The sequence below is a fragment of the Saccostrea cucullata genome, unplaced genomic scaffold (genome assembly GCF_032062105.1).
Source record: "Saccostrea cucullata isolate Sc308-1 unplaced genomic scaffold, CSIRO_AGI_Scuc_v1 ctg19, whole genome shotgun sequence".
Classification (NCBI taxonomy): domain Eukaryota; kingdom Metazoa; phylum Mollusca; class Bivalvia; order Ostreida; family Ostreidae; genus Saccostrea; species Saccostrea cuccullata.
The window spans coordinates 1-16,111 of NW_026940018.1; the positions used below are offsets into that span (position 1 = coordinate 1).

The 16,111-nt window shown below is 34.0% G+C and overlaps 2 protein-coding genes and 1 long non-coding RNA gene across 6 annotated transcripts in view; 1 reads left to right on the forward strand and 2 right to left on the reverse strand.

Annotated features, from left to right (window-relative positions):
- Positions 1 to 61: 61 nt before the first annotated feature.
- LOC134254535 (uncharacterized) lies at positions 62 to 2,170 on the forward strand (the record flags this gene model as incomplete). The annotated part of the gene is made up of 4 exons (XM_062737059.1): positions 62 to 211; positions 1,411 to 1,533; positions 1,631 to 1,702; positions 1,855 to 2,170. Coding segments are annotated over 4 exons (408 nt in total), but the record flags the coding sequence as incomplete, so codon positions are not given.
- Positions 2,171 to 7,329: 5,159 nt separating this feature from the next.
- Positions 7,330 to 11,706, reverse strand: LOC134254478 (uncharacterized). Its single transcript, XR_009989330.1, has 2 exons — positions 9,832 to 11,706; positions 7,330 to 8,410 (listed from the first exon to the last, which is right to left on the reverse strand). It is a non-coding gene; the product is annotated as an uncharacterized LOC134254478 (long non-coding RNA).
- An 887-nt stretch (positions 11,707 to 12,593) lies between these two features.
- Positions 12,594 to 16,111, reverse strand: part of LOC134254543 (calcium/calmodulin-dependent protein kinase kinase 1-like) — a 56,496-nt gene continuing 52,978 nt past the window's right edge. For 3 of the 4 annotated variants that reach the window (XM_062737067.1, XM_062737068.1, XM_062737070.1), the window contains 6 exons: positions 15,853 to 15,906; positions 15,458 to 15,531; positions 15,276 to 15,363; positions 14,503 to 14,631; positions 13,720 to 13,853; positions 12,595 to 13,257 (listed from right to left, as the gene is read on the reverse strand). In XM_062737067.1, the coding sequence (XP_062593051.1) occupies positions 13,206 to 13,257; positions 13,720 to 13,853; positions 14,503 to 14,631; positions 15,276 to 15,363; positions 15,458 to 15,531; positions 15,853 to 15,906 (531 nt within the window). In that variant the 3' untranslated portion in view covers positions 12,595 to 13,205. Of the gene's footprint in view, positions 13,258 to 13,719; positions 13,854 to 14,502; positions 14,632 to 15,275; positions 15,364 to 15,457; positions 15,532 to 15,852; positions 15,907 to 16,111 lie in introns of all 4 variants that reach the window. The other variant, XM_062737069.1, reaches the window with a different exon arrangement.

Here is a 16,111-nt window from a genome sequence, read left to right on the forward strand (position 1 = left end):
GAGTCCCACTGTGGTACCTGCGTCTGAGAAGACTGCATCCTCTCTGAACACTGACTCTAAGGAACAGGCCAGGACTCCCACCACTGACACCACTCCCACTGAGGGACAGGAGACTGCATCCTCTTCAGCCACCGACAGAGTACCCCCACCTGTGGCTTCTGATGTTCCTCCCCTCCCTCCTTCTGACAAACTAAAGACAATCTCTGACAGGGTGGGTAAATGAATCAACCAAAATTTTAGAAAAGCTTATGATTTAACATAAGCTTCAGAAATTGATGTGTTTGAATTAAGTTAAAATCAATTTATTTATTATCTTTAAATTTGAATAAAAAAGGAATGGCAATAATAGCCACCTTTAGGCAGGTAAAAAAAGATAAAAAAGTATGAATGAAAAATGTTAAGGTTCATAAACCCTCTGCATAAATATCACAATTTTCATATATAACTATGTGCTTAGTTAGTTTATTTGGAGCAGAGAACAGTTCAAAGAATAATTGCACACCCTATATAAGGAAAACCATTGTCAACCGACTGGGGCCATAAAATTCACAATTTTGGAGGTTGACAATGGTTTTACCCAAGAGCAGAGGGGAAATAATGTATTTTCACTATATAATCTATATAGCCCCGCCCTGTTACCCTGGGGCCATGAATTTCACAATTTTGGTAGAGGACTCAACATTACATTATTTTATTATACTGATGGCTTCTTGATTTAGGATGGCAGGGAAAAAAATCGTAGATCGTGCCAAAATTGGTTGAAACGTTCACGTTTAGAGAAGCTGAAAATGTTCAAACTCCACGCTACGCACGAAAAAGATTTACTGACCTCTTTATTGTTTATTTGATGACTAATACAGAGTCCTTTATCATCTAGAGCTGAAATTTACGTTATTTCTACACTAGGTCAAGCATGTTTCCTCTGTCGTTTGTTGTTTTCATGTAAGCTACATCGGGCGCAAGCTTTCATTGACGTCAAGTTTATTCCAGTTCTTTCAAACGCACAGCTGACGTTTTGAGAATTCTACGGTGAACCGTACGCGCATAATTTCCACGCATGTAACATTATCGTTTTGTTACCCGTTGTCACGTTTGTTGCTAAGGCTGAGGGTAATAGAACGGATTGTCAACTGCGTCTAAACCAATCAGATTTTAGTATTTAACATGAAAGTATAATAATATAAAATGTTGCTTGAACCTTAATGATTTTCCAAAAGAAATGTTTTACAAGTAAAATACAAACAATATTATCAGCTTTTGGAACAAAATTCAACAAAAAAGACATTTCGACTTTGCAAATCTATAAAGGAATAATAGACATTTTTGTCATTAAGAGTTATCTCTCTTATCAGAGTATCAGTGAACTTTAAATACCTAATACTAATTATAATAAAATGTTTTCCTGTCCAGCAAACTGATGTCAAACAGAGTGAGGACCAGACAGCAGGGGACAGCCCCGGGGGTACCAGCCAGACCAGTGACCTGCGTTCTCCCCCTCCAGGCTGCACAGAGAAACAGCAGACAGGGGTTGAGGTACTGGATAACGTTCTAATCAAATTCAAATACATTAAGTAACTGTTTGAGGTATATGTGTCTGTATTATAGTTGAATAATTTATTTCTTATTCTAGAACCAGTCCACCAGGAAGCGGAAGAGGTCCAGTGGTCCTTGTGATCCCTCCAAAAGACAGAAGACTGCTTTGGTAAACAATTTTTTCTTTATATTTGAAATACTTTTAAAGCATTTTTCTTTAAAAACCTTTTGGAATATATATGTGTATATGTAAAAATTCATTTAATAAATTATTTTTCTAACCTTTTGTTTTATTATACTCAGTAATTCTTTTTTTTGTAGTTTTCTCCATTTGAGGTCGAGATGCAATGCCTGGAACAGATGTTTTCAACCCTTACCTTGTGATTTCTACGGTATAGGAACTTTTACCTGTGTGACTGATAATGACGTAAGATGTTTATGGTTTGGGGTGTTTTACTTTTTTGGGGATTACAGAATGTCACACAGGTAAGTGATTCTATACCCTTTGTATATATACATGTACATAAGTTTATATTAATCATTGTAAATTGTTTTGATTAAAGTTTTACTAAACTTTTCTTATTTTACCTTGATCCTGTTGATTTCTTTCCCTCCTATGAGTTCTGTTTCTTTTCATTTTTTTAACAAATTCTTTGCATTCTAAAAATGCCTTATCTTTTTGGAATATTTGTAAATACACATCTACTGATTTTCCCAATAAACGTAAAACATCTATTCTTTTTGTTGTTGTGTTTTATGATGGAGGACATGGTAATACCATACCATCAAGTTGAAGACATTTCCTGAAAAACATGAAGGAAAGAAAAGATTTTACAAGAATTTTTTAAGCTAATGTTATTCAGAAAATTTGGTTCAAAGTGCAATTTTCCTGAAGACAGCTATAGTTGTAAACCAGCGGTTTTGAGTCCACAAGTTCCCTCAAACTGCGATGATAGAGAAAATGGAAGACAACAAGCTGACCCTGAAATTATGACTTGTGACTATGACTATAGAATTCTCATCTTCTGCCTGATAGCAAGTCACACCTGTACCAAAACTGCAACACTGTCAGTATTAGTATGGCACTCCAAGCAATTGAGGAGTGAGGGATCTTTATCATGCCAACAACCTACTGTATAACACAGGACCTCATTTATTAAGGTCTCTTCCAAAGGACCCCCCCAACTTTCACTTCAAGTTCTGATCGCATGGTGAAGGAACAGTTGCTACCAATTTTTTATTGATTTAAACTCAGGACCTCTCATTTTATAATGAAGCAAGTGCTCTACCAACTGAGCTAGCTACCATGAATGGTTAGTGAAGATGAAAAAGCCTGGATGTAATAATGAACGAAAAGAGCATTTTGTATATCTGTAAATAAAGAGGCCTAAGGGCCTTAATGGTCACCTGAGTGTAAAAGTACAAAATTGTAAAGGATCCATAGAAGTATAAGATAATATAAACAAAGATGATAATATATTACAGAACTCACCTCTACAGTGTGTTGTCTTTAAGTAAGGCAAAGTCCCACATTAAACTAACAATCTAGTAGTGTACATCACAAGATGCAACATTTAAACAATTTTGATCAGGCTGGACTTGCAGTTGAGAAAAAACTTATCCAAAAACAAGAGACTAGTCACTCATCCAGAAATTTATTCATATCCAGCATCTGAAGCAAGTTTAAGAGTGTTCATCTCTTGATGCATCATCCATACAAGTTTAGTTCTGATGGGCCTAATAGTTTCTTGGTAAAAACATAAACCTGTTAATTCATCTGAAAAAATGAAGGTCAAATCCAGAGCAAGTCAAGTTGTGAGCATCCTTAGATGTATTATCCATGCAAGTTTGGTCAAAGAATGACAAATAATTACTTTAGAATGAACTTGCTCCAAAAACTTTTACCTGGTCACTCGATCATCCTTATATGATCAGATCCAGCATCCGAAACAAGCCTGGTAGTATACATCAGTAAATGTACTATCCATGCAAGTTCGGACAATATAGGACTTATGGTCATTTGGACTTACTCCAAAAACCTTTCTAGTCACTCATCCAGACAAAAGGCTACCCAAGTATCATGCAACAACTTTCTAAATATACAGATGTAAACGACTGGCCCTGGGACCACATATCTCATAATTTTTGAAAAGGCACCTTTGCTTATCATAAATGGTTGATTTATACCAATGAACAGATTTCAAAGCATTAATTTATTTTCAAACTACCGTATAAGTGGAAATTTTAGCGAGACGCAAATTTTGCTTAAAATCTGATATTTTATTTTTAGCGAGAAGTAAATTTAGCGATTTTAAAATGCTAACTAAAGAAGGTATTGCAAATAATAAGCAATTAATTTTTAGCAAAATTCAATTTTAGCCAAAATTAAATCCTCACTAAAAATTCTACTTATACGGTATGTAAACCCCCTCCAGTACCCCTGACCCATGGGCATGAAAATCAATTTTAGAAGAGGCACTTTTTTTTTCCATCAGAACGATGTACTTAGATCATTAACATACCGGTAATAAATTGGAGCAGGAGAACTTTTTCAAAGTGTTGATGCATTTTCACTAAGTAATCAATAAAGCCCCATCTTAGCACCAGAAACAATGACCCAGGGGCCATGAAATTCATAAATTTGGAAGAAGAAATTTTAATTCAAATTTATCATCTGAAGCAAGTTTGAGAGCGTTTATCTCTTGTTGCATCATCCATGAAAATTTGGTTTAATACCCAGGAGAAGAGAAAAAGATTTTCAAAGATTTCACTGAATAATCATTACAGCCCCACCCTTTCACCAGAACCCCTGACACTCAGGAGCATTGAACTTGAAAATTTTGGAAGAGACACCCCTCCTCATCATAACTATGTACATGGTTCATCGGTTTAATGCCCAGGAATAGAAGAGAAGATTTTCAAAGAAACATAGGTATAATAAAAGATGGCAGAGCTCACCTCAACTAATGTTTTCTTTAAGTAAGGCTAAGTTCCATATTAAACTAATAATCTAGTAGTGTACACCCAAAGATACAACATTTCTGCAATTATGATCTGATATATAGGCCTCACAGTTACTTTGGAATAGACATATAGTTCAAAACTTTACCACAACTTTTATCTGCTCACTCAACAGTAAAATGAATTCAAATTTATCATCCAAAGCAAGTTTGGTAGTATGCATCCATCTATATGTTGCATCATCCATGAAAATTTGCTCAACATATGGCCCTCTGGGCTTGCACCAAAAACAGACATTCACCAAAAAATTTACCTGTCCAAAAACATTCACTGGTTATTCCTTTACTGAAAAGTATAGGTAAAGATTCAGCATCTGAAGCTTAAAGCCAATTTTGGATGAGGCACTCTTTCTCATCATAACTACATGTATGTACATAAGTTTGGTCAGACATAGAAGGCTGATATATTTCACTTGGAAATAGGACCTTGCATGCACCAAAAACTCTGAACCTGTCTATGAATTCACAATTCAGAAAATATAAGCTTATTCCAATCAATTAGTTTGATCTGAAGCAAAATTTTTTATTTAAGTATGCATAATTTTAGTGGTTTTCATCCATGCAAGTTTGGGCAACAATGGGTTTATAGTTGCTTGGAAGTTGGACCTGCACCAAAAACTTCAGTCTGTTCACTCATCCAGAAAATATAGGTCAGATCCAGCATATGAAGCAAGCCTGGTAGTACACATTCTAAGATGTGTTCTATGCAAGTTTGGTCAACATACATGTACTTACGGTTCATAGTTACTTGGAAATGAGACCTCACAAAAAACTTTAAGCTGTTCACTCAACTGGAAAATGTAATGAAAACTGAAATCCAGCATCTGAAGCAAGCCTGGAAATATGCATTTTTAGATGCATCAGCCCTGTAAATTTGGGCAACGTACAACATATAGTTACCTTTACCACAACTTTTTATCTGTTCTATCAACAGTAAAATGTCAGTCAGATCCAGCATCCGAAGCAAGCTTGGTAGTGTGAATCCTTATGAAGGAGGCTCAATGCTTATTCCAGTCATGCCAACAGTTTGATGTCCAATAGTCAAGAAGATTTTTAACGCTTGCATTTATTTTAGTGGTTTTGGCACTTCCTGATTCATGAAGGTTGAGGGCAGTAGGATTTGCCTATTCACAATTGTTGTAGCACCTGTGTAAAGACCCATATGTAATATGACCAATAACATAAGTACTATGGCAATGATGTTGTATGATAGAGAAGACAACTTCTCTTCATATAAAATTCCTATGTCCAAGCATTTTACCGACTGGTTCATCAGCATTACAAACATAGGTAATCAAAGATTACGAAGCCCACCTCGACGAATGTTATCATTTAAGTAATGCAAATCTCACATCATATTTTTTAACAGTTTAACTAGTATTTATTCTGACAACAATTTTCAAGTAAGTTCTGTTTAAATAGGTCTTAAAGTTCATTGGGGAATGACCTGTTCCAAAAACTTTAACCTGGTCACTTGTTTGGAAAATGTAGGTCAGATCTAGCATCCGAAGCAAGTTTCCATTGTCCATCCTTGGATGCATCATTCATGCACGTTTGGTCCGAGTAGGGCTTATACTGTAAACATATTACATTTAGCGGTGTATTCTATTTAGCGATTTTGGTGGAGAGCAGAGTCTGCTAATTCAAGTACATCGCTAAATGTCTTGTATATTAACGTTTATAACTAGCACATTCAGACAGCGCTAAATCAAATCTACGCTAGCTTGTTGAAAATTGAATTTCTGCCGAATATCCAAATATCATACAAGCCAAATGTAATACATTTACAGTAGTTTATTGGGATTAACCTAGTCACTAATCTGGGTAGGATGACAGTTACTTGGGAATGGACCTACATGTATTAATCCTGAACGTTTGGTACATGTATAGGTTAGACTTCAAGTGCTCCTTCAAAAATTGTATGGACCCTGGGTCAGGGGTTCTGGTGCGGGAATTCTACTGATCATATAATGAAAAGCATTTCATTCCTTGGATATCCTCTTAGTTGCTCCTGAATATTTGGCACCAAAACCAAGTGCTTTAGTTTGATAAACCAGGGTACCTCTTAAAAAATAATGAATTTCATGGCCCTAAATAAGGAGTTTTTGTGTTAGGTTTGGGCTTTACTGATTGATTAATAAAATTGCATTATTTCTGTGTAAATTTTCTCTGCTCTTGGTATTAAGCTGAACAAGGGAATAGTTCAGTTAGGCACTGGGGCTCAATTTTAAAAACACTTGATTGGGGATCCTAATGGGCAGGGAACTACTGCATTCATGATATAGTGAAATGCATTATTTCTTTGAAAATAATTTGTTTCTCTGCACCTGAGTAATGAGCAAACAAACTAAGTGGATTGTTATGACTAAAATTGTGAATCTTATGGCCCCTGGGTAAAGGTGAAAGACAGGGCTCCATTGAATATTTAGTAAAAAAATTAAGATGGATATTTTCTAACAAGTGCTTACCCCTGTAAAAACTGTTGTGATGTCTTTTCTGCATGGTGATAGAAACAAGTGGTAGTGTACTAGTCTCTTGCTTTTGGTTAACCATATTTTAGCTGAAGGTTTATTTTGTTTTAATTTATACCTTGTGGATCTTTAGAGTGTTGTATAATACTGTAATGAGCATCAAGACCTGTAGGCTTCCTGTTAATTCTTTAATTGGGATCATAGTTAAGTCTATCATGCTAGTGATCTCTAAATCATCAGATTTTTTATATCTTGTAAATTAACTGTCTCCCTGTACAGTTTTTACTGATGACAAAACTTCCAACACAGTTTCCATTTTTAATGTAAGATTCAATAAAACTTGACAATGCATTATAAGTTTGATAAAATTAAATATTAAAAATGTTCACAAGAAAAATGATAACTAAAAAATACAAATTCAATACCACAAGTGCTTTTAATGATTAAATCACAATAAAATTACAAAAATATGAAAGAGCTCTGTACATCAGTGATGCAACAGCAGAGACCAGCTCTGACATATTAAAAATCTGGACAATGTCAAAAAAGTTGATAACACCAGGTCACAGGTAATCATAAGGTGAGTTTACAATAAAATAGGTAACTGTATACCTATAAAGTAAAGATATTTTTAAAATATCCCAACATAATATTACATATGCATATATATATACATCATAGGATAAAGTGTCTCTATAAAACTTGTCTGTACAAAGTGCAAAGGATTAAAATTACAGTATGTAACTAAAGAAAAAGACACAGGTGCAGTGTGCAGTGTACTTGTTTAAATAAAATGTGACAAATTGAGCCAGGTACACAGTAATTCATAGAACATGGAAAATGTGGGTGTCCAATTATACCCCCTCCAAAAAAAATTGACACCAATGATACCCATGCTAATATTCAATATATACATAATAATAATGGGAAATCATTTATTAAAATATTAAAAAACTCACTGCTTATGAAACCACCTACTAAATGCTACTAAACTTTTCCTGAAGAGCTGCCCAATATTTTACCCATTACAGCTTCATTCCTTGTGAATTACACAGGTCGGCTACAAAAAATATCTAATCTTTTCCTGAATTTCAATTATTTTAGATGGAAATGTAAGACTTTTTGAAGAACCAACAATATTCAATGACAGTCTTATTATAAATATAGTGGATATGTTTCATATACAAACAAAATATGAAAGTTGAATGCATCTTTGGTAATTAAAGGATATTTTTTAAATTTGCAAATACTGAATGAAATTCTTCAGAGAAATTGTTGAGTCATGTACTTTATTGAGCAGAAAAGTTCTTGGAATATGACTAAACTGAAAACCCTAAAGGATAAATCTTTTTATCTCCACACAGAATATTGACAGCATCTACACTGCTTGCACTTTAAAACAAGAGGCCCATGGGCCTTATAGGTCACCTGAGCATTATTCAACAACTTTCCAGTGATTGAATTTGATCCATTGGCATGTTTTAAGCCAGATGCTATAGCATTTACAATTTGGTCATCATAACTATACACTTAGCAGTTCCTTAGTTTGGTTGCTTAATACCCATAGGCATGGTAGGGGAACAAAAAATGCATTTCAACAAATCAGTAATATTCAGCAATAATCAGTTGTGCCGCTACCACACATGAACCCTTTACTCTTAGGCCTAGATCCACACATTGTACAATTTATGGAAAGGCATTTGATTAATACCAAGGAGCACATTTCAAACAATTCATTCATTTTTAGTATATAAGTACAGCCCCCCCCCCCCCCTCTATGGTACAACTGACCCTGGGGTCTTGAAATTTACAATTCTTGAAGATTTGGTCCCTTGCTCATAACTATATAGGTAATCTGCTTAAAGTCTAGGAGCAAAGAAGAAAATATTCAAAGATTTAATGTTTTTTCACTATACATGCATAATCAATACACTCCCCCAACACCAGAATCCCTGACCCTGGGGCCATAAAATTCACAATTTTGGTAGAGACACTCTTGCTCATCATAACTATGTACTTAGTTAGTTTATTTAATACCAAGGAGCAGAGAAGAAGATTTTCAAAGAATTCATATATTTTCACTATATAATCAATAGAGCCCAGCCCTTACCCCAGAACCCCTGACCCTGGGGCCACAAAATTCACAATTTTAGTAGAGGCACTCTTGCTCATCATAACTATGTACTTAGTTAGTTTATTTGATACCCAGGAGCAGAGAAGAAGATTTTCAATGAATTCATGTATTTTCACTATATAATCAATAGAGCCCCGCCCTTACCACAGAACCCCTGACCCTGGGGCCATAAAATTCACAATTTTGGTAGAGGCACTCTTGCTCATCATAACTATGTACTTAGTTAGTTTATTTAATACCCAGGAGCAGAGAAGATTTTTAAAAAAATAATGCATTTTCACTATATACTTTTTTAGCCCCGCCCTAGCACAAGTACCCCTGACCCCAGGGCCATGAATTTCACAATTTTGGTAAAGGACTCAATGCTGATTACAATCATGCAAACAGTTTGACTGCTTGATGTCCAGGAGTAAAGAAGAAGATTTTTAAAGATTGCATTAATTTTAGTGGTTTTGGTCCCACCCCTCAGGCCCCAGGGGGGCAGGAATCATGAAATTCACAATTTTTGTTCCCCTTTACCCATAGATGCTTTGTGCCAAATTTGGTTGAAATTGGTTCAGTGGTTGCAGAGAAGAAGCTGAAAATGTTCAAAAGTTTACGACCGATTGACGACGAACGACGTACGACGGACGACGACGGACAAAAACAGAAAGCAATAGGTCACCTGAGTGACTCAGGTGACCTAAAAAATGTACCTTGATAAAATATTAAAAAGGTATGTTGTAAAGAAATTCAACAAAGATATTAAATGATATGCTGTCCAGAAATTCATGTTTCCAATGTATTATGTTATAGACCCATCCTCTGCTCTTTTTGATAAAAAAGGAATTGACAACTGATACATGTAGCTAAACATGTCAGTCTTTATAATAATTATGAGATATTGAAATATGTTTTGTTTGATGGTGTTGGTGGGGATTACCCATATAATTTATTTCCTATATATAAACATAGTAATAGAGGTGAATGCAAAATGAGCTGCCATAAAAATCAACCATTAATCTGCCACAGTGAAGGCAAATATAACAAGCAAGTGCTAAGGCTTAATACCTACTGATGATTAAAAAGTGTCCAAAATAAAAAAAAAATACATCATCTTGTTATTTTATGCATTTCTTAAAATAACTATTTTAGTTACTAGTCAAGTTATAAAAACAGTCTTTCAAATACTGGAAAAGTGTACTTTACAAATGTACTTAAAATTTTAAGGTGAATTGAAAAGTTATGTCTTTGAAAAATATGCAATTAAAAGATTAAAAAGATGTGTACCCTCTAAAATCTAACATATAATAAATGAAAAATAAATTAAAAACAAATGGTGTGGTAACAATGTATTTATACAATGGAGGAAACAACCCCTGTGTGATAGATATATACATACTAGTTAGAATTTATTTGCATTCATATCATATTTTGATTTTTCTCAATTTAACAATTATTTTAAGTTTAAATATTATTTTTTTCTACATACATGTACATTTGTTTATGTATTTACACTAGAAGGAATAAGACCTTGCATACAATAAATACACTTTTTATAAAAACTAACCTACATTTAAAAATAGATAAAAATTGTATTTTACTTGCAGCAAAACTTTGGAATTAAATAGCAAAAACAGTCAACATGTAACTATATGCTAAAATATTTACATAAAATATCTAATGAATTGTCATGTACTTCAAAATGCACCAAACAGAAAAAACAAAAAAAAAAACAAAGGGCTTGGGCCACAATGCTCACTTACTTCCATAGCAATCTGACTACAGAACCAAACTCTGCAGAGCTCTTGATCAGTTTGAAACATTGCTCTCTCTCTCTTTCTTTTCATATTATATATATTAAAAGCATGCTTTAAGCATAATATGCATAAGTTTTTCTTTTAACAAAAATTTCTTTTGAATTAAAACTATGAGACAAAAAGGACCAAAGAGAATAAGATTGCCTATAGTGGCCCATGGAATCAGGATTCTGTCCTTTTGGAATGAACATAATTCTAGCTAGTATAAGCTATCACAAATTTCAATTCATAGTTATGAAAAATTTTTATGATATCACCAAATTTCTTTCTCCTTCTTTAAAGAAATATGTGGCCCTTCATTAAATTGACTTAAAATTGCATGATGGTATTAAGCATGACAAGTAAACTAATCAAAGACTCGGAGACTGACAACAGCAAAACTTTCATCAGAGGAAGCTCATTTGAAACTATAGCTCAGGTGAGCTTAAATTATAACAAGAGGCCCATGGGCCACATCGCTCACCTGAGCACTAAGGGTAGGAAAAAGTAGAAAATGGCTTTTTATTGTAAAGTTTAAATCCAAAAGTAGTCCCATGACCAATCATGGATTTGCTATTTTTTGGAAAATGATTTTTAAAGAATTTTTCTATATATATCTTTAAAAACTTTGGTCGGCCATTTTGGCCCCGCCCTACCCCTGGGGGTCATGATTTGAACAAACTTGAATATACACTACCTGAACATGCTTCCATATAAATATGATGAATTATGGCTTTGTCATTCTTGAGAAGAAGATTTTTAAAGAATTTTCCTATATTTTTATATAATTTAATTCTGTTTGTATTCTTGTCTCTCATTGGTTTATTTCCAAAAAGGAACGCATAACATTTTGTATAATCTGGTTTGGTATGGGGACACACCCCCTTGACAACCAGCTGAATCATCTGTATCCATCAATCCCCTCATTTCCAGTCCTTCGGATTCATGAAAAATTCCAGATTTAATGAATGTACCTTTAACTTCAAACAGTTGCTCGATCTTACCTCATGTAAACAAGCATCATGGCTGCTAGATCTATGTATCAGTTTTTACCTCCCCTTGCTTCCCATCACTTCCGTTACTACGGTTGTATTATTGCGCGGTAAATTTGAACTAATAAAAACAACACAATTTTACATCCCCAGTTGTTTAATTATTTTAAAATTAAATTATAAGGAATGACTCTAATTCTTGGCCAGATTATCGATATAATATGGTAGACAGTTTACGCTTTTTTATAATCCGCTTCGCGGATTATAAAGCGACAGCAAACCATGTATACTCGATAATCTGGCCAAGAATTAGAGTCATTCCTTAAGTAAAACTTTGGTCGGCCATTTTGGCCCCGCCCTACCCCCGGGGGTCATGATTTGAACAAACTTGAATCTACACTACCTGAGCATGCTTCCATATAAATATGATGAATTATGGCTTTGTCATTCTTGAGAAGAAGATTTTTAAAGAATTTTCCTATACATTTCTATGTAAAACTTTGGTCGGCCATTTTGGCCCCGCCCTACCCCCGGGGGGTCATGATTTGAACAAATTTGAATCTACACTACCTGAGCATGCTTCCATATAAATATGATGAATTATGGCTTTGTCATTCTTGAGAAGATTTTAAAAGAATTTTCTTATATATTTCTATGTTAAACTTAGGTCGGCCATTTTGGCCCCGCCCTACCCCCGGGGGTAATAATTTGAACAAACTTGAATCTACACTACCTGAGGATGTTTCCCCATAAGTTTCATCTTTCCTGGCACAGTGGTTCTTGAGAAGAAGATTTTTAAAATCTGCCACCAAATTTTCATTAATTCCCAATTATCTCCCCTTGAATAAGGGCGTGGCCCTTCATTTGAACAAACTTGAATCCCCTTCACCCAAGGATACTTTGTGGCAAGTTTGGTTGAAATTGGCCCAGCGGTTCTTGAGAAGAAGTTGAAAATGTGAAAAGTTTACAGACAGACAGACAGACGGACGCCGGACAAAATGTGATCAGAAAAACTCACTTGAGCTTTCAGCTCAGGTGAGCTAAAAAAAAATCAAACGAAATACATCTGACATGATTAATCCAGTGTCATGAAACACAAGTAAAAGTGGAAATTGCTTGAATGCACTAAGGTAGTTAGATCACTTAGAGCATTTTTTCAAGGCTCCTAAGCAGAAAATTAACATCCTAAACGGGAAGGGAATCTTGAATAATGAATGCATAAGTGGTACTCTTGTTGTAGTTTGCATATATGGAGTTTAAGGTGGCTGGCACTGGTATTATGAATGTTCAGCCAGGGGCTTGTCAACATTGGCATCGGCAGAAATTTTCCTGAAATACAAAAGATTTACTTCTATATTGATTTCTTCCACTTCCTTAGTCTTTTATCAACTTATTTTTCAAAATAATTATATCCCCTGCAAACATTCAACACTGAATCAATATTGATATAACTGACTTTCAATTCCTTGCACCCAAAGTGATTCATATAGTTTAGAACAACTGTAAACTAATAACTATCCAGCAAGGAAGTTTTCCTCCATTAATCCCAAGGACATACTTGTTAGTGATAAAAATAGACAGATTTTCTTTAGGGAACACTTGTTATGGACAGCAAAATGTTTATAATAGATGAAAAATCTAAGAACAATTTATTTCCAGGATATGATGTGTATAAGTGCAATAATTAAGATACCAGTAAATTCATTTATAACTGTACTCTTAAAGAAAATGAGTAAGACTTGAAGAAGGTATTCACAGGTAATTACAGGTATTTACAGATTGTGCTTTTACCTTTTTACCACCCTGTGGAATGTGTCTGGAGCGGAATTAGAGCGCCCACTTTTTTGAAATTCCTCCTTAATGTAGGAGTTGTCCCTGAATGGATTTTTGAATGACTTGTGTTTTAATATGCTCTTCACCATAATCTGAAAGGAGAAAAATCAGTTCTTTTCTTAAAACAAACACTTTACAATTATAAGAATATAAATGTAAAATCTTTTATTTCTCCTCGACATGTCTCTTTTCAAAGCACCCAATCTCCTAGCATGCTTACATTTCAGTACAATAGATACTTTTCTATATGGGAACATCTAATCAATGCCAGTTTTAGTTGTTCTTGTATAATGGTTATTATTATATTGAATCATTACAGTAATTTTTTTTTCCAATTTTAGTTTTTTAAGTCCTCATCTTGTGACCTTTTTCCCATCATGCAGTTATATTAAAAATATACAAAAAATCTTGGCATTAATAAATTATATAGGATATATATATATATATATGAACCACTTTCCTATTTCTCATGCACCAACTTAATTAATTGTTCTTGGTAGTCATTTGTTTCTAGGTTGTCATTTATGAAGCATGATTTACCTTTAATTAGGACACCACAAATCTATTGGAAAACAGTGTCAGACAGTAATGTCAGAAACCATGGTTTAATTAAATTTCTCATTTATTAGGATATGGTTCTTTCTTTCTTTTAACTAGAACTGTAACGACTAAATGATACCTAGCAGAAATCCATTACATATAAAAACATGTGATTAAGATAAACATTTATAAAGAACTGACCAGAGTGTCTAACTTTGGCACATGTTTGACCACATTGTCAAGGTCCTCGTCGGTCAAGGTCACAAGGACACAATTCTCCTCCTCTGTTGGCAGGGGCTCCTCTCCAAACCTTGTCACCCAGGGATGTTCCTAAAAATAGTCGTAATAAATTTATCAAAGCTTTGTACAATTTTATAAAATTTTCAGGCATAATACAACTATACAATATATCATTACACCATCATTCCTGTATAACTTAACTATTTGGGTGTCACTCAATATCTTTTTCTTTGCATCAAATGCTGTTCTTTTTACATGTACAGTCAATCCTAGTTATCTCAAACTCCATAGAAAAACCTTGAGATGGACAAGGATTCAAGATATTGAGGGTAAAATATTTAATGTAAAAGTGCTTTGGACTACCTAAGTACAGTTGTACTTCAACATATCCATGGTATTGCAGATATCAATGTTCAAGATAGAAAAGTTCAGCTGTACATATGTACATTAACAATATACATGTATAAAGTTACTGAAAGCAACCATTTTTCTCCAAGCAAGATTTATAAAGAAATGCAAGGTATCCGACCCTGTCGTTTACATGAATAGTTATAATAAAGTTTTGCTTTTAAAATCTTAACTCACTAATTCAAATCATAAATACCTCCCAACCCTTTCAATTTAGTTTCAAAGAGCTGGTTTGCAAAGGCACAGTTGGTTCACAGACCAGTTCAAGCAGAGCAGCTTATTCCTTGACTTCATGCCTTAACTGCTTAACATATCTAAATTTTTACCTTTATCTCTGGTAGTGTTATTCTTGTGTTGGGATTTTTGTCCAACATCTTAAGGATAAGATCTTTTAATTCTTCCGACAACACAGGCCTACAATATAATGAAATCAAATGTAAGAGCTTATAGAACTTTAATTAGATTTGAGTACATATGTCTTTATTATATTTCGGAGCTTCAAACTTACTTCTCAGGGAACTTGACCGGGTCATTCATAATTTTCTTGTGTAAACTTAAAGGAAAATCATCTTCAAATGGACACTGAAATTAGTAAATGTGCAAGTCAGCTGTTAATAATTTTCTCCTCCCAAAATTGCAAACACATCCACACAAAAATGTTTTTGTGCAATAAATAGAAAGCAAAACATTTTCAGATAATTAACATATAGTTATTAAACTTGTTTAACGCAGACATTGATTATTTCAAATTCAAATCATGCCTAGTTTTATGATGTTAAGTTTTATAGTCCCTTTGAGTCAATTCAATGGTATAACATGTTTAATCCAAAATGTTGCCTAATGTTGTCAATTCTATTTTAGGGGCTCTTTTTGAATAGTTTTACTTGTGATTCAATGACTTACTCTTCCTATAACAAAACAATATAAGGTGACTCCAATGGCCCAGATATCTGTTGCCTAAAACAGAAACAATTCACATAATTATTGTGGTACATGTAGTACAATTGTGTGACTTCAAACTCATCCATTTTAAGGGTCCATTTGTAAGCGAAATAGATATAATTTATTTATCAATATATATGTATGATCAAAATTGTTTTCATAGAATATATGTATAATGAAAAGGAACACCATTATAACAAGAGATGTTTGTAAAACACTT